This window comes from Melopsittacus undulatus, chromosome 6 (assembly GCF_012275295.1).
Source record: "Melopsittacus undulatus isolate bMelUnd1 chromosome 6, bMelUnd1.mat.Z, whole genome shotgun sequence".
NCBI classification, from domain to species: Eukaryota; Metazoa; Chordata; class Aves; order Psittaciformes; family Psittaculidae; genus Melopsittacus; species Melopsittacus undulatus.
Genome location: NC_047532.1, coordinates 58452052 through 58477347, shown reverse-complemented (window position 1 = coordinate 58477347; position 25296 = coordinate 58452052). Strand labels below are relative to the sequence as shown.

At 44.4% G+C, this 25296-nt stretch overlaps 1 protein-coding gene across 2 annotated transcripts; it reads left to right on the top strand.

Annotated features, from left to right (window-relative positions):
* The first annotated feature begins 1646 nt into the window (after nt 1-1646).
* CLDN18 (claudin 18) lies at nt 1647-16654 on the top strand. 2 transcript variants are annotated; one of them, XM_005143074.1, is made up of 5 exons: nt 1647-1866; nt 13927-14091; nt 15281-15389; nt 15756-15866; nt 16477-16654. In XM_005143074.1, exons 1-5 carry the CDS (start codon nt 1647-1649, stop codon nt 16652-16654), a joined length of 783 nt encoding a protein of 260 aa, XP_005143131.1. The 2 variants fall into 2 exon arrangements, with proteins under 2 accessions (XP_005143131.1, XP_005143130.1); XM_005143073.1 differs by lacking the exon at nt 1647-1866 and adding an exon at nt 9950-10169.
* The last annotated feature ends 8642 nt before the right edge of the window (nt 16655-25296 follow it).

Genomic DNA, 25296 nt, shown 5'->3' with positions numbered 1-25296 from the left:
TACTGTTCTTTTGGAGAAAATGGGGGAAAGATATGTTTAAACTAGAAGAGAGTTGATGAGGCACATGGAGTTATCTCTTCCGTGTTTGGTGTGTAGTTCTAGGCACTACTTTCCAAATGATGCATAACAAACTTCAGTATCAGGCATAAAATTTTTAGAATTGATTTTTGAAACTCTGGGATTAATTTATCTTGAGTGAGAACAACATCTCCCTCATGGATGTTCTCTTCTGGCAGGTCAGAGCTTTATGAGAAGTAGAGTTGCTCTGCTTTGGGTGTGGGAATGGACTGGATGACCTTCCAAGGTCCTTTCCAGCTTGCTTGGTTCTTTCAGGAAGATGCAGAAACCAAATAATCTCTAGGAGACAACTGCTGTGTTCTCACAGCAGGTTGGATCTTCTTAAGAAGCAGCTTCACAGGCAAGTCTGTCTACACATGAGACCAAGCATCTGGGAGAGACTCAAAGGTCCTTCAGGAAGGGCAAATATAGCCAGATGAGAGTGGTCCATTTCTTCATGCTCCCTGGTGTCCTTCCACTTCCACCACCTCAATGTCACCTCACTGGGCTTCTTCTGAGAATTCCTTCCTGGCCCCTCCAGATGCCCTGTGTGAGTGTGGCACTGCTGAAACAGGGCTCATCATCTCCTTGGAGGTCTGCTCTCCAGCAACTTCCCTGTTTACTTTCCCACTGCAAACAGGTTAGCACCAGGAAAACTGGGCAAGGAAGTAAGTGGTGAGGGTTGTAGCAGAATAGGCAAAAAAGACACTACCCGACAAAGTGATTTTCTGTGACAAGGTCAGGTCTCTTAGGTGCTCTTGCCTTACAGTAATATATAACAACATGTCTGCTTTGCCGTCACTCAGTCCATCTAAACAAGTACAAATTCGTATTTGGATGAGTGGGACAAAGCAATATCAAATGGGTATATACCTTTGCTTCTATTCATTTTTTTTCCCCCTGATCTGCCTGCCAGACTTGGTCCTGCCACAACAAACTGCAGGTTCACACCTTTCACTCTTCAGCAACTGTTGGCTTTCTTATGGGCTGCCAGCCTGACCTGACCAAGCAGCAAGGTCCATCTAAACATTGGTGCACTGTCATTTGCTGTACACTATCCTCTTTTATACACTTATCCTTAAATATTTTGGTTGAGCAAAAAACGTCAGATAGAGGTATGCTAATAAATGCCTCTCCATTTGGCTCAAAAGCATCATCCCTGCTAGGAAAGGATTAGGGTCTCCATAATTTCTGTTTCATCCAATTTAAGCGTGTCTGTGCTTGGTCTCCCAGAGTGTGCAGTCACTTCTGCAGGAGCTCTCCCCATGCTGTTACAGAGGGACCCACTGGTCCCCATCTGGCCTGTGCCAGCTGCACCTCTGCCTGGAGGGAGAAGGTAAACAGAGAGCGAGGCGTTCACACTGTGTGTAACAAACGGCTCTTGGTACTGAGAGCGGCAAATTATCTCACCGAAACGGATAAAGGGAAAGGGTAGGTTTGTATGGTGTGGACCAGACCTCTCCTGACTCCCGTCCGTGACGTAGGCTGTGCCTCCAGCTAAAAGTCCCTTCTACCCTGGCTGCCTACCCCAGACCTGGCTTGTAGAGGCTTGTGCACACTGAGGATCTGCCTACCGATTGCTTGGTGCCATGTCGGTGACAATATGCCAGTCCATGGGTTTTGTGGTGTCTGCTTTAGGAATAGGAGGCATCATAGCATCAACGTGCATGGACCAGTGGAGCACTCAAGACCTGTACAATAACCCAGTGACAGCAGTGTTCAACTACCAGGGCCTCTGGCGTACGTGTGTCCGGGAGAGCTCCGGCTTCACCGAATGCCGTGGCTACTTCACCATCCTGGGGCTACCAGGTAAGGCTTGCTGGCCATGAGGGCAGAGAGGTGGGAGGGCAGAGCCACGGGCATGTGCCAAAAGCTGTGCATGACTGGTGTTGGTGGGTGGTTTTCGGTGCAGGTTGGGAACTCAAATTTTAGCCAAAAGGGACCTCACCCTGTTTGGATGACAGGTCCCTTGGAGGTATCTCAACCTGAAACCCCCCTTTTGCTGAGGTTCAGCAAAACTCATTACATCTGATTTTGCATCATGTTCCTGAGGTGTTGTCCAGGTAATGCACTGGGGCAATGGCTGCTCTGCTGGGTGATCTTCCTGCATGCTCTGAATGACTTGGGTACATACTCCTACATCAGCTGCATGGCTGTGTGTGGCTTTCCACCAGAAACCACTAATATTCTTGGCATCAGAGAAGATCCTTTTCTAAGAGGATATGTCACAGTTCAGCTCACTGTATTTCTTGTGTAGGCTAATACCACCAGGCTGGATTTCTCCCTAATTCTCCTTTGGTTCCACTTTTTACTTCTATGAGTATCATTCCTGTCCTGGCTGTGCACAGACTATCTAGGGGTGCAAACAATTAGGTTACAACAGGATTATCTAGGTTCTCTTCTTGCCTTAATACAGTGAGAGAAAAAAGGCACTTAGACTATTATATCCACCCAGCCTCTGAGCTTTGGCACAGCAAGAACGAAGGGAAGAAGCCAATTATATCAGCAAATCATTGCAGAAAGCCTGCAAAATGGCATTTCCAAAGTACACAGAAATAAGCATTGTATGCAAAAACTGCTTCTTTCACCAGTAGCCTATCTCTGCACTAATCAAAACAGTATAACCTAGCCTCAGACACCATCAGGAAAAGTTATTAATCTCCTGAGCTTTATTTCCATGTCACTCTTCTCTGAATCCTTGTCCCCAACTGGTGTCTGTCATTAGCTGTGCTACAGCATTGTCATACAGGTGCCAGGGACGCCTGTGAGCATCTCCTTATTGGAGATACTCACAGGGCTTTGAATGGCCTTGTTTGTTCACACAGACTCCTGGCTGCAGACATACATCCTTTTCTAGAAGGAGCCTGATTCTGCCTGGGCATCCAGTTGTGTAGCCCCTGACAAAAGCTGTGTGCTGTATGAGTGAACGAAGGATAACATCCAAGGAAGGATGTTTGTGCAGGGCTTGTATTCACACACTGCTGCCACAGTCAGGAAAGCTGAGCAGTTTCACCAAGGGGAAATGTGTGCAGCAAGGGGCAGAACAGGTTGGTCAAACTTAATTCCAGCAGGCTAATTCCTTACAGGGAAAGAGATTAATGTTGCCATATGAGGAACAAATAGGGGTGTAAAAAGCCAACCCTCTCCACAGACACACACCCATAACGCAGTGTGGGACTCCCTCAATTCTTCAGCTCTAAAAGCTTAAAATTACAGAATATATAACAGCAATTAATTTTTTCAAGGCTTCAGGTCTGTGAACTACTTTAATATTTGAAGAAACCAGAATACTTGAGATCTTGGAGTTTTGCTCTCTCAAAACACCTCCACCACTAACTTCAGCATCACAGGAAAAAAATGGGCAATTGCAGTTCCCAAACTTCCAGATTGGTGTCTATCAAGTAGGCATTTGTTTCCTAAAATGGAAATAGGCAGCAATTCTGGGTGGATTAATTTCCTTCATTTAGCAGGAGGGCTGCAGGAGATGGGTTTACCCTCTTCAGCTACACACAGCAAACTCTGTGTCTCCCTCCCAGTTGCAGATAGAGAAAAGCATCCTATCCTAAATGGTAGGGTTTCTAATGGACCTGCCACCTTGGAGTGGATTTACCATGAGTGTTTGCTGGGTTTATTGCTGTCTCCTACACAAAAAAATAAGGTTTAAAAAAAAGCCCAAAGAATAAAGCACAACTTATAAAAGCGGGTGGGATGCTGACCCCTCAAAGTTAGTGCCCTTATCCTCAGTGGTGTTGGAGAGTCAGTGCCTTCCCTGCTGGTGTGTAGGTATATGAATATTTACATACTTCTGTCCTAGTGAGATGCTCTTTGTGACTGGTGCTGTCAGCACTGCCTTACAAAGTAAGGTGGATTTTCTTTCCCTTTCTTTTTAATGAACAGGGCTTGCTCTTCTGAAGTCACCCCTTTGTTCTGCCCCCTGCTTTTCACTCCTGTTAATATGTTGTCTGGCACTTCCACTCTCTGGAGAAGCTGGTGCAAAACCAAGTGCCTTGCTGCTGTGCTTTATATATTGGCTCTGTTTCCTGAATTCATCTGCTCCTACGGGCATTTCTTCCCACCTGCCATCAGCAAAAGGCAACTGTATCCCAACTGGGGGGAGGAACAATGCTAAAAAAATATCAAATTGTTAATTTGCTAAAGATATTATTAAAGCGGATCATCCCAATGTTTATTTCAAGGGTGCTGCACCTTGATCTCCATTAAACCCCACCTTGCTCACCACACTATAGTTAATGGTTTGTCAGCATTTCCATTATAAACCCCTATTTATTATTCTGACAATAGCAATTTATATTGGGAACAATAGTGCCGGAGTGAATAAAAATAATAAGACTCTAGCAAAGCAGTGAGGTGACCTGAGTGCATCAATGGAGTTCTGGTTTCTGAGGACTTTTTTTCTCAATCCCTTGCTCCCATAGCAAAGATTAAACTTGTCTTGCCCATCATTGGTCTTCAATTTAGTTGTGAATTTTAATTTCAAATAGATTGAGGAAAAATCAAGATAATAGATGAAAATGGGAAATAATACAGGTAGCTTATACTCTTGCCCTCGCTGTTCAGCTGTAAACAGCCAGTCCCCAGTGCAATATGTCACTTGAGAACTAAGCCTGTTCTGATTTTGCTTTCTCTTATTATTTTTTGCTACTTGCTTTGGTGTCTTGGCACACTTTACCGTGATTGTCTGGAGGACACAATCTGAATTTGAACACACAAATAATAGACAAATAGCAATAGCTGAGGTTTGGCAAGGCTGGTGTTTTCACCTAGTGAGGAAGTCACAATGCACTTTATGCTAAAAAAAGCATTTTTCTGTTGCTTGTAAGTTTGCTAAATTACAATAACATGGGCAGTAATTTTCCTGTTGTCTGTATTGGTCTCTTCTTCTCTGGCACTCTTCAGCCATTTTTGAAAGCACGTTTTGTTCTCACGTCAAACCCTTTTTTGACCCTTTCGGAAAGGCTGAGGTGTCTCTCTGCTATGGAACAAAAGGCTGGAAGCTTGAAATAGAGGAATATTGTTGCTTTTCCAACAGCAACCTTTGAAAGTCAGAGAGCACCCTGTTAACGTTGTACAACTATTAAAAGGTTGTATGTTGCTAGAGGGGTCAGAGTAAATATAGTCCATGGGAATGTAATCATGACTGTCCAGACTTTTGCATAAAACCAACTGCTTTCAGTTTTGCTGGTGCAGGGTGGCAGAAATGCATACATTTTCCCTAAGGGAAGTCTTAATGTTGGTATATTGGGATTTTTTTCTCTTCTGTATCATTTCTGACCAAGGTTTTATTTCATATGATCAACATGTGTTTTGTGGCATAACCCTAGTAAAACCCTTGCTTTGGGGATTTTGGAGACAGGGCAGCCCACTGGCTGAGGAAGCAGCATTTCTGCTCCCTGGAACTGTTTCATGCCCGAAGCTTGTGAGGGGACTGCTAATTGCCGTATCATGATCCTCCACTGGTGATGGACATGGCAAAGTCTCTCCCTTCCAGGTTGTGCTTGCTGCTTAAAATCCTTCAACACGGTCAGTTCAGCTCCACATTTTGAAATGTCTGCAGGCAACTGCTGTAACCTGCTTAAAACTTTTGTGCATAGAAAGATTTTTTTGCTGGAGACTTGATATAACCTACCAAGAGCATATGTGAGGTGGGGATAGAGCTAATGTGAGACTCTTAGAGAGGTCTTGGGCACCCCACTCCCAGTGACACTCAAGGTGGAGAGAGGTGGCAGAGAACCAAGCAGGAGATGACAGGAATCGCATCCCTGCTGCTGTCTTGTGCCTTTACAACATAAAAGGGTGAGGGACAAGGAAATATTCCTAAAGGATCTGGGCTGGGGGACATAGGAGGAGCAAGGCAAAGGAAATGGCAAGAGACTGTGGAGATTTGCAGCTGGGCTACAAGCTCATATGCATGTAGGGAAGGATGCAGCTTCATACACCCCAGCTTTGCTGAGGGACCTTGAAAGCCCCTCTGGACCATCTGAAGATCAATGGAATAGAGTGGGTCTGAGCCGATTCTGTGATTCTTGTGCTGTGGACTAGTGGGCCACACTCCTGGAGGCTGGGGTCATCACAGCAATGGAAGGACAGAAAGAGAAGGGTGGGTTTGTTTTGTTTCAGTCTGAACAAGCTGGATTTGGCTGGCAGGGTGTGAGCTATATTTGCAAATTTTAAAGTAAACATGAGTTGTAGGTGATTTTTTTCTGGGAGAGGTTGTGATAACATTCAGGAATCGCTATGGGCCCAGTGAACCGTTTTGAGATAATGTAAAGTCAATGCCTGGGTAGATAAAGCAAGTATGAGCTGAAATACAGGTTGCAGAGGGGAGCGGTCACAAAGTACCCTTCCTTTTCCGAGTGGGGTGAACCACTGGAAGCATCCCAATACTCAGAATGGGATACCTGTTCCCTGCTCCTTGGGGAGGAAGCTTGGCTTTTTCAAGAACTATCTCCCCACTATATCCCTTCCTTAGATACTGCTTAGCCCTCTGGCCCCAGCATTCAGCCACCTTGCTGGAGACTGAGCAACAGGAATGTGCTTGGGGAGAGACTGCCATCCTTCAACCAATCCTGGCTGTAGGCATCTCCCAGGGGTGGCTGGAGATGAGCATCAGGTTGTGGCAAAGATGCTTAGACAGTGTTCTACAGCTATCTTATCACCCAAACACTTTTCAGGTTATGTTCTGAGCCAACAGTTCAGATAAAAACTCCCAGGTGATCTTGTGTTGGGAAAATGAGGTGATGAGTTTTTTTGCAAAGGGAAATATGTTTTCCCCTATCATGCATGGCTCAGAAACAACCATTAAAAATAAAATTAGAACATTTCAGAAAGGCAGAGAAAATGGGCTGGGGAAAGGGTTGGGATGGAAACAAGTTTTTTTTTTTTTCTCCAGAACTTTGCTTTGACAAACCACAAAGGAAGGTATCTGTGGAAGCTTTGAGTTCCAAGTGTTTACTAGTGTGATACTAATCAGAGCATGCGAAATGGCAAGCAGCTAGTGCTGGGGTGCCCGGATAGCACCTTAGGCAATATTCTTAGGGCTGAGCAAATACAATCCTCCAAAACACAATAATCCTTCAAAGACGACAACATCTGGAGTGTAGAGCATGGTTGGGTGTTTGTTTGCCTCTTATCTAAGACTGCAGCATGACCCTCATCACTGAAATTGCTTTCTCAGCTCCATTTTGGGGGGGGGGCATGCATAAGGTTTCAGGGGGTAATATGCAACCCTATGCTGACTTATCCCTTTTCAGAGATATGATTCAATCTTGCTCCCAAAATCAAAGACAGACGGATTCACCTGGGCTTTCTTGCATACCTGGAGGTTGTTGATGATGTTTTTTGATTGCTCCATCATTGCTCTGAGGTTCTGATGCTCCTGAGTAAGAGAGCTGATAATGAGAACTGACATCCCCCATCAGCAGGAGAAAATTATATCCACAAAGAAAGGTTAGTGAGGCAGCACTACCCAGGTGGTGGACTCTGGCTCAGCGTAAAAATAAGAGCAATCCAGGGGTTAGACTTCTTTCCAATAGATGTGTGAGGAGGAGCAATGGGGCTTTGGGATGTGAAATGGTGGAGGAGGAGAAGAGAAGGTCCCTATTGGCTTTAAGAGCTGCTTTTGCTGCTTTGTAGCTGAAACAAGCAGAAAGGGTTAGAGGAAGGAGTGGTGGTTCCCTTTCTGGCAAAGCAAACACATGAGCATGGTACATGGGAGAGCAATCTCCACTGGTATTCATGCAAACACTCAATTAGCAGAACCCCCCCCCCCCCACCCCAGTAATTTAAATGAAGTTTTTTGGAAAAAAAATATAAGAAAAAGAATGCTTCCCCTCTCTAATCTCCACCTTTCTTTTATTTTTCCTCCTCAGGGCTTATTTTTAGCCCTGTAAGTTGTTATACACTAGTGATGAAGGGTCACACCACCTTTTGGCATAGGGGTTATGTCCCAGAGGAGTATGTGTCCCTGGAAAACGGTTCCAAGTGGTCTAGCCTAGAAAAAGTGATGTGGTCTCTTACCACTAGATGGCAAGAAGGCAGCGAGTCCTGGGCGTGAAAAACAGGGGTTCTGGAGAGCTGCAGAGGAACAGCAGGGCTTGAGTGCAACCAGCTTTTCAGGACTGGGACACAGCTCTGGCTGTAGGGCAGTGAAGGTTAGGATGGAGAGCTGGCCACATTACTTGTTTTAGCACTTATTGTCCTCTCAGCTTCTGGGGTCTCTCCAGCCTTGATTTATCACAAAGAATTTTCCAAGATGAAGAATGTTAGTCAGCATGCCCTCTCCTTCACTGAGGATGAGCAGCTCTTACCGCCTCTGGTGCCAGAAGACTTAATTCTGTGATTTTCACTCATGCTATTATTTTTGAAAGCAACCTGTGACTTTAGGTGTGTTGGAGGTGTGTTGTTTTTTGATGGGAACTTGTCAAAGTCAGTGAAAATTACTAAATCAGAATAAAATTTCTGGAAGCAAAGACATCATGTGCCTCCCCCAGGAGGGCTTTGGTGGCTGTGTTTTCTGGCCATTAGACATAGGATTGTGCTCTGGCTGCTACAGCAGAGTCCAGTGAAAAAGCAAATCTGTCTGCTGACTAACAGCTTGCTGGGCTAGCTACAAAAGCAGAAGGGGCATCCTGGCTGGTCATTCTCCAGAAGGCAGAACCTCACTGTAACTCACCCAGCCACAGAAATCACCCTCTCTTCTCTTCCTGGTGGCTTTCGCACTGTTCACAACCAGGCAATGGTTTGATAGTGCCTGTGGCATAGAATGTGTGGGGACTGGTTAAATCAGGAACTTGTTTCTAGGTCAGGGCTGAAGTAAACCAGTCAGAGCAGGGTATTAGATGAGAACAGATGAACAGTAAGTCTGGAAGGTCCTTGTAACTCACTGCACTCCATTGGCAGAGTGGCACAGTGAATTTATATTTCTCCCCTGAGTCCAGCACTTCTCCACTGTGCAAAGAGATAATTAATTTCCTCATTTTTATATTCCCCACCCCTTTTTCCAGGACCATTCCCCCAACCAATACAAACAAGCACCTGTAAAAAGACACTTTCCAAACGGTCCTTGAGCCCTCTCCTTGTTCCCACATAGGTTTCAGTGGGGCCACATGACAGGTGATAGGGATGTGGGCAAGAGAAGAACAAGTTTGCAGGAGCTTTGCTGGATCAGTATGGGGCTCTTGGCTTGGTGTCCTGGGTTGTGCCATGGTCAACATCCGAGGCAACTTCAGTGATGCTTAAAGTGACTGCAAGGAGTGGCCCTGTCCCATGTCCCTCTTTGTTCCCTTGATGGAGCTGGTGGCCCCATATAGTTCACCACTGCCATGCTTATCTGTCTCCATCCCTCTTGTGAGGACACCTGCAAGGGTGGCCACGTGCAGAGGTATCGCTGTCTTGGTCTGACGATAGATCTACTCTCCTTTGCATAAGCAGAGGGCCATGGAGGAGGTGACCTGGGCTAGGTGCTGAGTTCACCTGGGAAACATGGTCCTTCCCTTTGCCCCTCTTAGCATGTTTGCATTGTGCCAAGCACGTAGGAGAAGCCCAATAGATGGCAAAAGGTTTCGGTGGAGGGACAGCGCATGTTCCAAGTGGGTTGCCCAACACTCGACAGAGCATGGCTGCTTAGCTGGGGAAGGACAAGCACTTCTAAAGGACAAAAGCTAATACCTTGGGCCCTGCCAGCACAAACCTACCTGGTGAGAGTGAAACTGGACTATCTTGCAAAAACACTTTGAGTAAACACACTGCTCAATGGAAAACATCTGATAAGAGCTGCTGCATTTCTGGTGGCTCAGGCAGGAGGACTTGGTGCTCCCATTAGGTCCACGGCTTCATCAGGGCGGTCTTGCCTCCTCTCTCTGAGGCACCCACCATGTCCACGACCATCTGCCAGGTGACGGGGTTCATCATTTCATCGCTAGGTGTTGCGGGGTGCATGGTGGCCACTGCCATGGATATGTGGAGCACGCAGGACTTGTATGACAATCCGGTCACGGCCGTCTTCCAATATCAGGGACTGTGGAGGAGCTGCGTGCAGCAGAGCTCAGGCTTTACAGAGTGCCGGCCATATTTCACCATTCTTGGGCTGCCAGGTAGGGGAAAAATACACCAGGCTTTACCTAGCTGTCCTGTAGCATGCGCAGTTTTCATCCAAAAGTAGGAGCGGATATCATAAAGCACTTTACAAGGAGTAAAATTTCCTAGCTTCCTAGTGTATGAGCATAAGGATATGTGCATAGGCTATACCAAAATAATACCTTTATTCAGTGGCGTTTACCACCTGGGAGTGTGTGCAGGTGAGCTCTGGATGAGCATCATGGTTTCAGCCCCCTTGCATGATAAGAGCATGACGGGGGCTTACAGCCCTGTATCCTTAGTGATGCCAACCTTGCTTCACAACTGTGAGGCAGGAGGGAGAGTTTTGCTGAAGACCACTGTGTTGTCTGTAGTGGTTGCTTTTTGGCCGTCCTGAGGGGTGTGATGGAATAAATGTGTTTCCATGTAGCCAGCTTCAGGATTGCTAAGTGAGCTCTATTTCATCTGGAAGGGCAAAACTGATGATTGAGGTCACTTCTTCTATGGGATCACTTGTTTTGAAGAGCAAAAAATATATTTATTAAACTATATGCACAAATGTTGATCAGCATATATATACATGTCTTTATAATGCCATATGTAAGTGATTGTGTTTTAAAAGAGCAACGAGGCAATGGTAACCATATTTTGATGACAATTTATCATAATCAAGATTTTACTTTTAATGTTATTTTTAGATAATATAGCAATAGGGAAATGTACAAAGCAGTCACAGGCATTTTCTGTTGTGTCTGAGGGATCGTCTTTCAGTTTTGCTCTCTTTATGTGTCTGTTTAGTTGATGAGTACCTTAAAGCATAAAGATGGAATGCCCCTGCTTGAATCTGGTTAATTTTAAACACTCATTTTCCCCCTAAACTTTTTATATTCCATAAATCATAAGTAGTCATAAAGTTTGATTTCCACTTTTGTATTTCGTATTAGTAACAGAAATGCATGTGATGACTTTAAATTGTTTTACTTCACCCACCTCTCACTACTCACATCAATAGTGAGGAAAAATACAGCTTTTCAGTTTCACTTAGATCAGACAGACACAGTGATGCGAACTGTGGTTTCAGATCACTGACATCTATTTTGGTGAATAGGCTTGCATTTTTATTAATTTCTGTGCACATCATCCCTTTGTATAGAAATCAGTTGTGCAAAAGAGCAACCACATGTGTGCAGGTAGAAGCAAAGCTATCCTAAAGCAGGGAAAGTGTGTTTGCAACAGCAGCAAGTAGTTTTTCTGCTTGATTTTAACTATAGGGCTGTTTGTTACCTAGTGCTCCTGATTCCTGACACTTTCTTTCCCCTTTAGTCTCCTATTTTGTTTGTCTAAGCCCTTCCACTCCTTCCTTCTAGGGGAGGTTATTCACCTTTGGAAAGCTGCTCTATTCAGAGGACTTTTGATGGATGCCAAAATTCACTTGAAACTGCAGTGCTCTCTTTCTAAACAGCTCTCACTTTCATTCCCATGAGCCAAGTGAAGAGGCCTTTATGTCACAGCAGACCTGGGAGCAGTTTCTTCTCCTTTCTGTCCCTTTGTGAATATGGTGCATAAGTCAGCTTCATGGAGAGAGGAATTGCTGATGATGACTATTTTACATTTTTTCTATTGTGTCCTGCTGAGTTCCTCCCTCTCCCCTTCCCAATGGCATTGCTCTTTTTCAATGGAGATTCACCACACTGGGACTTCAGTGCTCCAGGAGAAGAGCAATGTCCCAGGAGCTGTTTGGCTTGGCCTGCCTGTTGTGTCCTTCCACAGGTGCTTAAGGCACTGGGAACATCTCTCCTGGGAACCCACAGTATCTCTGGGAGGTCTTAGTTTAGGGTCACTTCTGGAACGGCTGAGACGACTACAGTGATGTCTGTAGGAAGTATCTCAAGAATGAAGGACTGTCTTGTGGACAAGGACTTTCCATCATGATAGAAGTTGTAATGTTGTAGTGTCTTATGCTACCTTGGAGTATCAGCCTCTCCTGCCTGCCTGAAACAAAAGCAGTTGCAAAGAAAACTTAAGTGACTGTAAAGACAAATGAATGTTGTGATTTTCTTTTCTTTGCAGCTTTCTGCTTTGCATCAGGTGCTGTGTGAACAACCTTTGGAGGCTGATAAGACATATCCACCAGCTTCTTGTTCTCTGATGAATAACTAATGAGCTCACACCTGGGGGCTGATGAATGGGAGATTGAAAACCCCAGGCTCGTTAGCACTTGTTATCAGCTGATAAGGACAAATTGAGTCATAAGAACAGCAGCCCCAGTGGGACTGCCAGATGGGAGAAGGTGGTATATTCCCAGCCTGTGGGATGGCAGACTGCCTTGCTGCCTTGTGCATCATGGTGCCAGCATGGTTCTGCTCAAGTTTGTGGTACCCCACAGGCAAGAAGACCCACATGGCCACTCCAGAACCCACCCTTGCCCTCCTAGAAGGGTTTATAGACCATTCTCCCAATCTGTGCAAGACCAGAGGGTTCTGCTCCCTGCTCTACAGCTCCAGTGCCTCCTGCTGCAGTTGGACCATATGTGGGACCCTTGGGCACCATGATGATCCTGGCCATCCCATAAAAACAGGTGACAGGCAGGTTGAATGAAGCCCCTGGGGCTCTGGAATATGTTGTCTGCCCTTCTCAGTTGGGCACAACCCACATTATCTTCCCTGAAGATGGTTAGTCATGTGGGGAGCACCAAAGCCAGACTCAGGCTGCTAGTGCTCATCGCACAGCAAGAAGAGGCTGCAAAGTATCCCAGCCAAATCACAACAGCCCTTGAAATACTTTTGACTACCCTCTCCTAGTGTTGTGCCAGCACTGGTGCCTTCTGTCTCTGCCAGGTACACGTGCACAGGCAGGGAGGAGAAATGTCTGGGGCCAGCACTGAATTTCAGGCAAGATAGGACATGTGGCATCTTATTAGAAAATCACCTTGGTATTCAAGTGCATGGCCTTCTCCCTTCACTTCTTCATTTCAAAAGGTGCAAGTTTCCCCTTGCTTTTCCCTCTTCTCTATCCAAGGGGAGTCTGGAGGGTTTTTGCCACCTTCTGCTGACGGACAGCAGTGTTCAGCTCCCAATGGGCATGACCCACCAACATCACAGCCTGCCTCCAACAAAGCATTCTCACCTGTGTGGCAGGCTATTAAACAAATCTGGGGCTAGAGTATTTGTATGTTGTATTAATGAATGTAGACAGATTTATACAGGACTGACATTAAAAATTACATGGAAATGATATGCTGGGACAGGTCATTGCCAAAGCTTTGTTGCTATTTCTTGGTATATGTGTAATGTTTGCCAAGGTGATATTCCTCTTCCTCTGTACCATGTGTTTTACTGTAAAGCAGGAACTTACAGAACTCCATTTTGAGTCACACATTAGTTGGAAATATCATGGATAGCTGGGTGGAGCTGCCTGCTTTCATCACTGCTTGGGGAGAATAAAAAAAGAAAGCTTTCTCAATCAATTTGTTTATGAAATCATTCTTATTCCAAATGTACACAAACTTTTCTCAATGAATTTCAGCTGAATAAATCACAACAGTTGCCAATGAGCATTTGCAAAAATTTATGTCTAAGCTATCAAACTCTTGACAAACAGCCACATTTCCAGAGGTGCCCCAGATAACCCAAAGAGTAGACCCAGTGCCCATTTCCCAAGTTTTTGTTCTTTAATATTTTCATTTTTAGACAGAAACAATGTTTAAAAACCTCCTGGGCTCTGGCAAATGTCATTTCAGACACTCAGTGTGACCCTTGTTGATTTGTTTTGCAGCAATGTTCCAGGCTGTGAGGGCCCTCATGATCGTGGGTATTGTCCTGGGAATCCTTGGCCTCCTTGTGTGCATTTTTGCTCTGAAATGCATTCGTATTGGCAACATGGAGGATACTGCAAAAGCCAACATGACTCTGACCTCTGGCATCATGTTTATTGTTGCTGGTAAGTGGATGGTGTTGTGTGCTTCATGTGCAAGGCATTGCAGTTGCCTGGAATTGAGGACTGGCCAAGTCTTTACGCACTTCTGGTCATAGGTAGCAGATGCTCTGGATCAACCCAGAGCACTGATGCTTGCATGAAGTTATTGGCATTTGTCTTCCAGCCTGACCTCCTGGGGTCAAGTGGATTCTACCTCTGTTTAGTAAAAGAAAACCAGAAATTTGTATGTGACACAATGTAGAAGGTTGAAAAAGCAGCCAACGGATAAAAAAGAAAATCTCTCTCATTTTTTTGTTGTATGTGTACTGTTGTCATGTACTAATATATCTTTTATTTATACATAATGGTTTTTTGAAGGGTTTCAGGCTTTATACATAGCAATTTTATGAAGACTCTCAGAGCTGCAGTAGTTTAACTTGCAATTTTTAAATATGTTGGGTTATCAGGAGGGCTGTAGGAATCTCCAGTGTTGCCCAGCTACCTTGAAATTGCAAAATGCTTAATACATCACTTACAGGTTTTCCCACAATTTTTTGCAGATGAGTAATCAAATCCATATCCTAGTTAAGGGAAGGAGAATGTCCCTATTTAAAATTCTTATAGTTGAATGGCTCTTAACTTTTGTTGGGATATGAGACAGTACAACTTTAAGATGTGCAATAAGCACAGGTTTGAAAGAGGAAACTGGAATAATAAAAAATGAAAAGAATAAAAAAAGAATAGTGAAATAGCAAATAATAATGCCATTGCTGCCAGGCTGGGCATCATGATGATTACCTTTACAGATGAGTGAAAGAAGTTCCTGCCTCTTCGTTCTGGTCTTCCAGCCTGCCTGCTGCCTGCAGACATCACTATCAAGTGATGAAACAAATGTATCTCCTCTTACACCTGAGAGAGAGGGTATTTTCCCAGGCAAAATCTAATTTCTGTTATGGAATCTTTTGACCATGTTTTTCACTGTAAAATAGTTTTCTAGGACTGAACTAATGGGTATTTTCAGCAGCTAAAATGATCTGTTTAACTCATTTTCAGTGAGAAAACACATTGTGGGTCCCCACTTACGCTGGACATGCTGGGACACAAAGCAGTGTCTCAGCCACTCTTCCAGAGCTTTAAGCTATTTCCTCAAGGCCAAAGGTGACTGCTTGAATTATGTGAGTCTCAGTCTGTATCTTTGTCTGTCTGATCTCAGGTCTTTGTGCCATCACTGGAGTGTCCGTGTTTGCCAATATGCTGGTCACAAACTTCTGGATGTCCACAGCCAACATGTACCAAGGAATGTATCAGAATGTCCAGAACAGGTAGGTGGTCACCTAGGTTAGGGTGCTAAACAGTGCAGATTTCCCTTAGGGCCAAGGTGGGCTGCAGCTCAAGGAAAAGCAAACTCTGGTTGCATATTAGTCTGGTCCCAGGACTAGGAAGATTTATTGAGTCTTTTTCTAATCTGCACTGGAGATAATTTGTCCCAGCAAATTGGCTGGGATTTCTCTGTTCACATGGCTCAAGAAGGAGGTAGAGAGTCCATTGAGGATGAGCTGGCAAGTGAGAGGGTGCTCACAGGAGCTTCTGCAGGGCCAAAGGGAAAATGATAATGTTCAGTGCATTTCAGAAGAAGCAGGCTAACCCACTGTCACAGCCCTCAGCAGCAACGTCTTTGTGTTTTGCAGATATACCTTCGGCTCAGCCCTCTTTGTTGGCTGGGTGGCAGGTGGTCTGGCCCTCGTAGGAGGCATCATGATGTGCCTGGCTTGCAGAGGGCTGATTCCAGAAGAATCCCGGTAAGCTTATTTGTGGTAGACATGGGAAGGCATTGCAGGAAAGCTTGGGTGTCCAGATCACATACAGACAGCATGCAACAGGATATAGCTACGTGTAATACCCCTGCTGCAAGAGTCACCATGATGATAGCCCCATATCATGGGTCAAAAGTAACAATTTCCTTTCCCTGACTACATGACTTGTAAACAAACAGAAAGGGCAGGAGAGATCAACCTTAAAATAAAAATGTGCAGTGTACTGGCTTATTCAGGCCCATTAATTGCAGCTTTGATTGTAAATTGCTTAGCATGTCACCAGCAGATGTATATCGCATCAGCTGAGCTGTGATTTACATCAGGTAGGGCTTTATATATCTATGTGGCTGGTTATTGTGGGTGGATACTTCAGTCAAGGGTTTACTCATGGGAAAGAAAGCATAAGTTTATTAAAAAACTTAAAAGAGACTTGCAGACTGCCATGGATGGTTTGCTCAGAGCTCATTGGGTGTCTCCAAGTTATGACACAGTACAAAGTTGCCTAAAATCCAGTGGCAAACAGGAACAGAGGATGCAACACTGGGTAATCACAGACATTCCAGATGGCTGATACCATCCTTTGTGTCTCTTTTAGCTACAAAGCAGTATCCTACAATGCTTCAGGACGGAATATCTCCTACAGAACAGGGCCGTATAAGGTTGCTTCAGGGTATGAACCCGAAACGAAGACTAAGAAAGGTGCAGGATATGAAGAAGCTGCTCGAAGTGAGGATGGAAGACGCTCGTACCCTTCAAAATATGACTACGTCTAGTAGACTTTCTGGGCTTGATTTGCTCTATCTTTTATAAAATATTTTTAATTTCAGAAGCAAAAGGTATACGCAAACAAAGCAGTTTGTAAATAAGATTGTATTTTCTATCATGTTTTCACTACTCTGAAGTTTTATCCCCGCTTGTTATGAATATCAGTTTTATTTGACTGCCTGCTAGTTTGCCTACCATAAGGAGCTCTATAAAAAAGTAATGCCTTTTAATGCTGTCAGAGTAGAACAGTTTGCTTGTATTTTATGTATAAACTCTGATATCCAGTACCAGGATTATGCCTTGTGCTCTTTTCTAATGCTTCTAATAGGTTAAAATTCCCATTTAATAATAGCCCAGATGTAAAAGTGATGCTATCCCTTTGATCAGGCTTCCATGCAATTTTGCAGTGTCATCCCCTACTTTTTCAGAGTCTGGAGAGATGAACAGTATCCTGTGACCTCAATGTTCTCCAGTCATCAGAAAAAAAAACAGTGTTTTGTTGAAATGATAGAGTATTCTAATCTGGTTTTGACACTTGAGGTTTTGGCTTTTGTATGGGGGTTGGGGTTTAGCAGGTTGAAAAGCAAAAACTATAATCTAGTAGTCTCCTATATTATTCTGCTGTGTATTTATATTCACTTGTATCCCTCTGGCTGTGGTGAATGCGTACAGACACCATAGTCCTGGCATTTTCCTCCCCAGTGACTCTTTCTACTCAGACACACCTTTGCTTTGCTGGTTGTACTACAATGCTGATCTGCTGTGATATTTAATCTGATTTATGTGACTTAGACATTTGCTATAACCTGTGATACCAAAGTGTATTTATTTCTTCTGATCTCTGCAGGGAATATGTATAATCCATTGTTATTCTTATGCTAGATATTTGCTGTAATAGCTGAAAACCTCTGTGTGTGACCGGTGTTCCTGCAGATGTCAACTTTAATGAAGCCAGAAGAATTTCTCATTTAGAATTAATTAGACTTACATTTGGAGCAGAAATCCCAGGGAGCATTAGATGTGTAACTCCACACTGACATAACCACTTTCTTGTGTTAATTCTTCCCCCAGTGATGTGAAGATTAACTCCTTAGTGGGACATTGCCTCTTCCAGCCAATCCATCAGAGAGGAAGTTTATTTGAAGGGGTCAGAGGAAGAAACACAAGAGCTTATATGGGAAGGGAGAACTGTGTGCCTTTAGCATGTCCTCCCATGTAGCTCCCAAGTAGTTCTTAGTGAAGTTCTGAAAAGTGCCTATGAGCAAATCAAAGGGCACTGTGGGATAAGATGGAGAGAAAGAACAGGTCCAAAAGCTCCAAAGCAGCCATTTTTGATAGCTATCTGCAATATGTTTTAGTCCCAATTATACTAATTATATGTTCTCTGTAGGAGTTCATTGGCAAAATTGTTTTGGTGAAATGCTGATTCAAACCTTGAGTGGTTTCATGTTTTGGAGGAATCAGAGGTAGAGCTGAACATTTCTTCAGAGTTGAACCTTTGGTAGGTCAAGCCACCAGTCTAGCTGGCATCTCTCTGGTGGCTTATATGAATAAGGGGGAGCAGGCTCTCTCACTGAACATCAGTGCTCTCGGCGAGGGTGAACAGAAGCCATATCAGGTCTCCATAATCATCAGCTGTCCATCACCATCACCTCTCCATAACCATCAGCTCTCCAGGTCCACTAAGATGCACATCTCCAGTGCAGGTCCAGGAGATGTGGAATGACTGCACTTTGGGCAGGTCAGTGAGAGGAGAAGGTAATGCCTGGTAAGGTGCAGCACCAGGGGCTGATAGCTGGAGGGGTTGGCCACCATAGTGAGAAGAGTTTCCATTCAACAGAAACTCTTGGTCCCATCTCAGGCTGGATGTTGGCTCCTGCTGCCAACATGTGGAAATCTGCTGGATGTCAGTGCTGACTCTCCCTTTCATATTAGCAAAAGACTTGTCTTAAGGATCTGTTTTTAAAGGAGAACAGTTTAGTTTTGCAGAGGTAAATCCTGTCCTAGTTTAAAAACACTGATATCTGTACAATGGTTTTGTCCTCATCTCTCAGTATAGACATAGCTTTTCTGTCTTTTTTTGCATGCTGGATTTATTTGTTGTTTGTTTTTAGTTTGTTTTTGTTTTTTCTTTTTTACATTAATATTAAAACCAAAAAAAGTCTTTAAGACCAAAATCACTGTTCTCTCTTGTTCTTTCCTTGTCATAAGCAGCAGGTACTGACCTTCCCGCTCAGCTAAACTCACCACAGCTTTGGGTTCTGTAGGTTCTTGGGAGCAGTATAAGCAAGTATTCGTGGTTGAGATAAAAAATAGAAGACTATTTTTTCTTCTTTGTGGGACATAATTATATGCTGAGACAAGATATCAGAAAAGCAGATGAATAAACATCAGAGGACCCTGACCTCTGTAATGAAATAAGAAGTCCTTCCTGAGACCCTGGCTTGCTGAGGAATACAGTTCAGCAAATGTGTGTCTCTTTTTGGGTTTGAGGTCGCTTTGGCCAGGCCAGCATCCACCCAAGTTTCAAGGTAGCAATTAAACACTTGTAAATACTTCATTGTTCTTAGGAGGGCAGAAAAATTGCTGGTATGCTCTCATTCCTGCCAGCCTCCACTGAAAAGGGGTTGAAAAGCACAGGAATGTTTAATTTAGATAGGAAACACATAAGTGGTGGTTAGGTAAAGGTACACAGGGCAATGAAAAATACAGAAAAACACCTAGAAAAAATTGAAATCAGGTTTCCAACTGTGTTAAAACAAAACAAGGTGCATGCGTAAAATCACAAGTAAGCACCTTTGAAAGTTACATTTATTTTATATGCAACACAGATACTCTGACAAACTCACCGAGTCAGCTATCTCTCGGTTTCACTGTGATGTGTGCAAGTGTGTAGATGACAAGATTGCAGGCAGGAGTATTATGGAGGGTGGCAGAGAGCTGAAGCAGAGCTGTAGCAGGAATTCTTGCTCTCAGTTTATTTCTGATCTTCCGGCATCAGTTTTCATTTCCTTACCTCCACTGAAATCCTGCAGTATTAAAAATATAATGCAGTGAACTTTACTGAAAAAAAAAATCAGATTCCAAAGCAGAGAATAATTTATGAGCCCGTTTGCAGTGTAACAGCTCCTGATATTACAGCTGCTCCCCCCTGTCTGTGGCCATAATGGACCTTATCTTGCGGTGAGTACCATGAGCGGTGAGCATCATACACAGGGGGAATGACAGCCTGGGGAGAACCAGCATCTGCAAACACTGATCTATGGTTCCTGCTGCAGAGAGCACATGGTGTTTCCCTACCTTGGGACATGGGCCCAAATATCCCCCTTTCAACTGCACTGATCTGTGGTCTGAAAGCCCTGCAGCTGAAACCACCAGCTTAGGGAAAGCTCTGGGTCTTTACTGAGAACTAAGTTCCCTTTTCCAGGCTTTTTTCTGCAGCCCTGCAGGTCAAAATATATGCTGATACCCTAATAATTTATTGGACTTTAGGAAAAAAGAAGTGCCAAAAGCCCCCCAGGATGACTCAGCATTGTCTTCTAGACAGCTCATTGTGTCCCAGTGCTGTTATGTCCCAATGCCCACATACAAAGGACACAAAACCCCATGCCACATCCACGGCCCACGGCCCCTATTAAGGGCCAGCTCCATGGGGGGGGGGGGGGGGGATGCCCAGTCTGTGTGCTGGCCTGGGGAGCACCCTGGGGTCACCCACCCAAAACACAGCCTCTGCACCCTATGCTGTGCACTGCAGGGAGACATTTAAGGATGAAATTAGATTCAGAAACTCAGCAACAAATGCTTAACTATGCTGCTGAAAGGAGCAGCATGCTGCTCTCACCAGGTCACCCTGCAGGCAGAAACTCCTGGAGGGTACGGTGCCATTCCAAGGCATGCAGAGGAATGCCATCCTACTTTGCTGCCTGGTTGGAGTTTTGATGGAGCAATTAAATATTTGCTGTGCTGGACTGGGCTTGCTGGCTTGACCCATCACACAGCAACAGGAGATCTGTGCCTCTAGAAGTCTTCATCTGAGTAAAACCTGGAAATAATTATTGAAACTCAGATATGGAGATCTCGTGGCGCAATGAATAAACCCAGTATTTCCTCCTACTGTTGCTGATGGTGAGGAAAGAAAGATCTTCCCCCTCCTGTCAATTATTTTGCCTTTATTGATAATAAACTGCAGGGCAGAGGATGCATTTGATAGCTCTTACAGAGCCAAGGGAGATGAGTCAGGGAAACTGTGACTGGTGATGCGTGTGGGTGTATGTGTGCCTGCACTCAGAAATGGGTTTGTTTCCATAAATTTGATTGTCTTCTGAAAAATGTATATCCTGTTTCAGAGGAGATAATTAAATATAGGCTTGTCTACTAGAGCAAGTTCTGCAAAGGCTGTGTGTATTATCTGCCAGAAGAGCTCTATATAGATTCTTTCTGACCTTCTGCAACATTTTTAAGTATGTAAGAGCACTGTACATTTATGTGGACTTTGACCAAGGGAAGCAAAGACACATATCTGAAGCTACAAATTGGACTATGGATAAGAACTCTCCTGAAATCTATATGCAATTAAAAGCCCAGTCTTCCTTCCTAGAGTGACAAGGTTATTGCTTTTATATAGCTGAACAGAGATGAATGAGCCTACGGATTAATAGCACTAAGATTTATGACACTGTGCTTGCCCCAAATATTATGAGAGAATAGCTCTCTGGGTGAGATATTCTAGCTGAATAAATTTGACATGATTTTTCTTTTATTTTATTTTTTTTCAGCTTGGTATTATTTGGGAGAGTTGCACTGCATTCAGAGATCATTAGTGCTGTGGTTTGAATATCTACTAATTGTCCCATATATGTACATGCTTTATAGAACTATTACCAATAACTAGAGCCCCACAAAGACAAATGTCATAGATAAAGACAAAACAAAAAGTATGGTATTTTACAGACCATAACACTCTAATGGCATTAAATTCTTGGCAAGGGCCTGACCTTGCAGCATGGACGGGCATGAGTGCTCCAGCCCATGGACCAAGCCTGGATCACCACCTTCTTCACTACCCATGAGTAAGCGGCAGGCTGGTGGACTGGATTTGAACTGAGGAACAGGTGTGAAGACTTGAGAGGTAAGGGGATACGTTATCAGGCTCTAAGAAGCACTGGCAGCATGAGGGCAGGGTGCCTGTGGTTTGCCTGCTTTCGCTATTAACAAAGCCTTGCTGTCTTATGGCATTGCAGCATCCTCACAGGTTGAGGGAAATGAATTTTGGAGGCGGCTTTTGTTCCATTGTTGTTTTCCTGCAGGAGAAGCCAAGTTTGTTTCCTTAATTCAGTCACAAAGAAATCTTTGTGCAAAGGAAATACCAGGACACCCATCTGCCTATTTAGCCTTGACTGCAAGCAAGAGTCCCCACTTGCACTTCTTTTTTCCACTGTGTGCTTTCTGCTGGTTTTGTTTTATTCTGCTTTGTTCAGCATTCAGGATGCAATAATCCACCTGACTGGGGAGCATCTCTGCTGCTCTCCGCTGGTTCAGTATGGTGCAGCCCAGCAGTGGTAGCAATGTGGTCCAATTTGATGTCATCAAAAAAATATCCTAAAAAGGGCTACACAAGCAGTTGCTTTATCTCAGAAGGAGTCCATGAAGCAACAGGGGAAAAAAATTGAAAAAAATATTGGAAAAAAAATACTTCTTTTCTGGACAAGGCATGCTGATGATGGAGCTCATCTCAGAGTTGCTTCTCCCTTTCATTTTCTCTTCTCAGAGCCCATCACCTGTGATAACCCAAGGTGAATCTTCAGGTTCTTCCATGTCCACTGCACATTCTCTGCCACGTGGTTTTGTCTGTGTCTGTATTTATTTATTTGTAAGAGTATGAGTGTCACCTTTCTTTTAGCACAAGGCTCTCAGCTATTTTTGGAGTTTCCCAGACTCAGGGAGACACTTTTTCCCCACCTTTCTGTCACCATCTGGACTTGGTGTTGAGTGCATGAAGCTCACTGAAATGACTCAAAATCACCTCAGGCATAAAAACTGTTGGTAAAACAAAAGTAAGAGCAATTCACGCACTGGTCAGCAGGAGAATACGTGCAGGAGTAGCAAAAGCAGCCAGACCTGGGGCTGGCAGGATTTGATCAGCAGCTGGCAGGATGGGTGTGATTTAGACTTTAGTGCTGGGCAGGGCACCTGCCTTGGAACTGAGTTTGCCACGTAGTCAAGATGAAAGAGCTTCTGCTTTACCTTTTCACTACCTGTTTGCTGGTTTGGGTAGAAACTTCTTTCCCCATTGGTTTGGGAAAACATCCCTCCTTTATTTAATTCATGAAAAGCAACGTTCATTATGATCAACACTCACCAGAAAGAACAGCTGTTAAATTTAGCATGAAGTAACACATCTGGCACTAACACTGTAAGCAACAAAAAACACAAGCCAGGTATATTTCTTTAAACTTGAATTATTAAAATGGAAAATAATTCTTTTCAAGGTACGGAGCTAGAGAGCCATGCCCCATGGGTGTGTATAAGCACATACCAGGAAACATGGGGATTTGTAAAATATGGGGAGGAAATGGGGTAAGGATGTTTGTGAACAGTTTGCTGAAATCATGTTAATATACAGTGTTCTGCTTAGCTCTGGCTTGGCTTTCTGCTCCCTAGCATTAAAACCCACACACAAATGTTAGAAATAGGGAATAGTAGAAATCTGAACCAGCAGTGGAATGGGTTAGAAAAGAGAAGATAAATTGAGAACTGACAGTTTTTCCTGTTGCATTTTTCAAAATGTCATACTTTTAAGGGATCATGATCATAAATGCACTGCTCCAAATGCACAAAATACAGAGGATTAGGAAAATGAGCTAAAATCTACATAGATGAGCACTATCAGCAGAGTTTAGTGTATGTGGTCAGTTTTCGAGTGCAAAAAATTATCCTTTGGATTGGAGTTCCCATCTATTCAAGAAGGAAAGGAAGAAAGAATCAGCAACTTCTGGCTTGCTACTCTGTCTGTCCAAGTGCATTCAGGCCAGGTTCCTCCTAGAGCAGAAAACAAGACCCTTTTCATCACCCTCAAAGAGCACCAGCAAAGAGAGATGCATCAAGAAGAAAAGCTGCTTTCTCCCCTTCCTGACTCTGTTTTCTGGACTACTTTAAAGAACGAAAAAGCCACACACAAATGCTAGGCTGTGTGTGGTGTGGAGACTTGGACCTAGCCTGTGGGATGCTCATGGATTTTGGGGCTCCAAAAAACTAACGGCACTGTCAGACATTGTGTTACTGCTTAACATGCATGATGAAGGGAAAGCAGAAATCACTGCTTTTCAGACCACACAGCATTTGTCCTCCTTGCTTCTACCCACAGTGGCTCTCCAGGGAGGACGAAACTCCCTGTGCTGTCTAGGGAAGCCCCAGCGTTGGGATATTCCCAAAAAGAGGGGCAGCCCTGGGAAGGCTGCAAACCAGCTCCGGCCTTTTTCTGGTCTTGTGGCACCATCCAGTGGCTGCTGGCAAAGCATTGTCACTTCCCTGTCACCACGTGCTGTCTCCCTGCAGCCTGGCTCTGCGGGACCTTGGGGACCGAGGTGGTTCCCAAAATATCAGTGATGGCTTGGCTGGGCCATCCAGGAAGGAAGGCCTTTTTTTCTTCCTAAAAAAAGCAATGTGATTCTGACACTGCCATCAATTTAATTACATCAGCTCTGCCTTATAAATTGAGGTTATGTTTAAGTCCCATTTTAGTAATTTGATTGCATCAATTTAATTGCCATTGCATCACTTCAATTATCACTAGATTTGTTCCAGAGACTTTCTCTCAGTTTGATTCTCTGGCTCTTACTGTTTTGCTCCCAATTACATGAATCCTGATTTCTCTCTCTACAAAGAGGGTGAGTGGACAAACATTTGTCGAGGTGAGTAGCACCAGAAAGGGCGCCTTCAACATCAGAGCAAGAGGAAACACAGTGTCCAGGAGCCTCAATTCTGAGCAGCAAGGCCCACCAAGAGAGCCTCAACCAAGCCAAGTGCAGGGTCCTACACCTGGGTTGGAGCAATCCCAGGCACAGCTACAGGTTGGGCAGAGAAGAGATTCAGAGCAGCCCTGCAGAGAAGGACTTGAGGGTGTTGGTCAATGAGAAAATGAACATGAGCCAGCAGTGTGTGCTCACAGCCCAGAAAGCCAACCGTATCCTGGGCTGCATCAAGAGGAGCGTGACCAGCAGGTCGAAGGAGGCGATCCTGCCCCTCTACTCTGCTCTTGTGAGACCTCACTTGGACTATTGCGTGCAGTTCTGGTGTCCTCAACATAAAAGGACATGGTACTGTTGAAGGTGATAAGAAATTGTCCCCATGGCAATTTGCACAAGATACCTTGAGTTTCTTGGTGGGCCGGCCAGTACTGGGGGATGCCGAGCTCCCAGCTGGGAAGAGTTTCACCCTGCTGGGCCGTCCCTGTGCCACTGCATCCAGGCGTCTCTCCAAAAGCCTCACCATCCTGGACGTGGCTGTCCCTGTGCAGAGCACAGCTGGTTAAACAGGGAGCACCAAGGCAAGGTAATAGCACAGGTGGGTGAGAAGGGAGGGAACCACCAAGCACTCCAGGGTGAGCTGCTTTCTAAACAGCTTAAACTCACTAGCACTGTCTGGACCCATC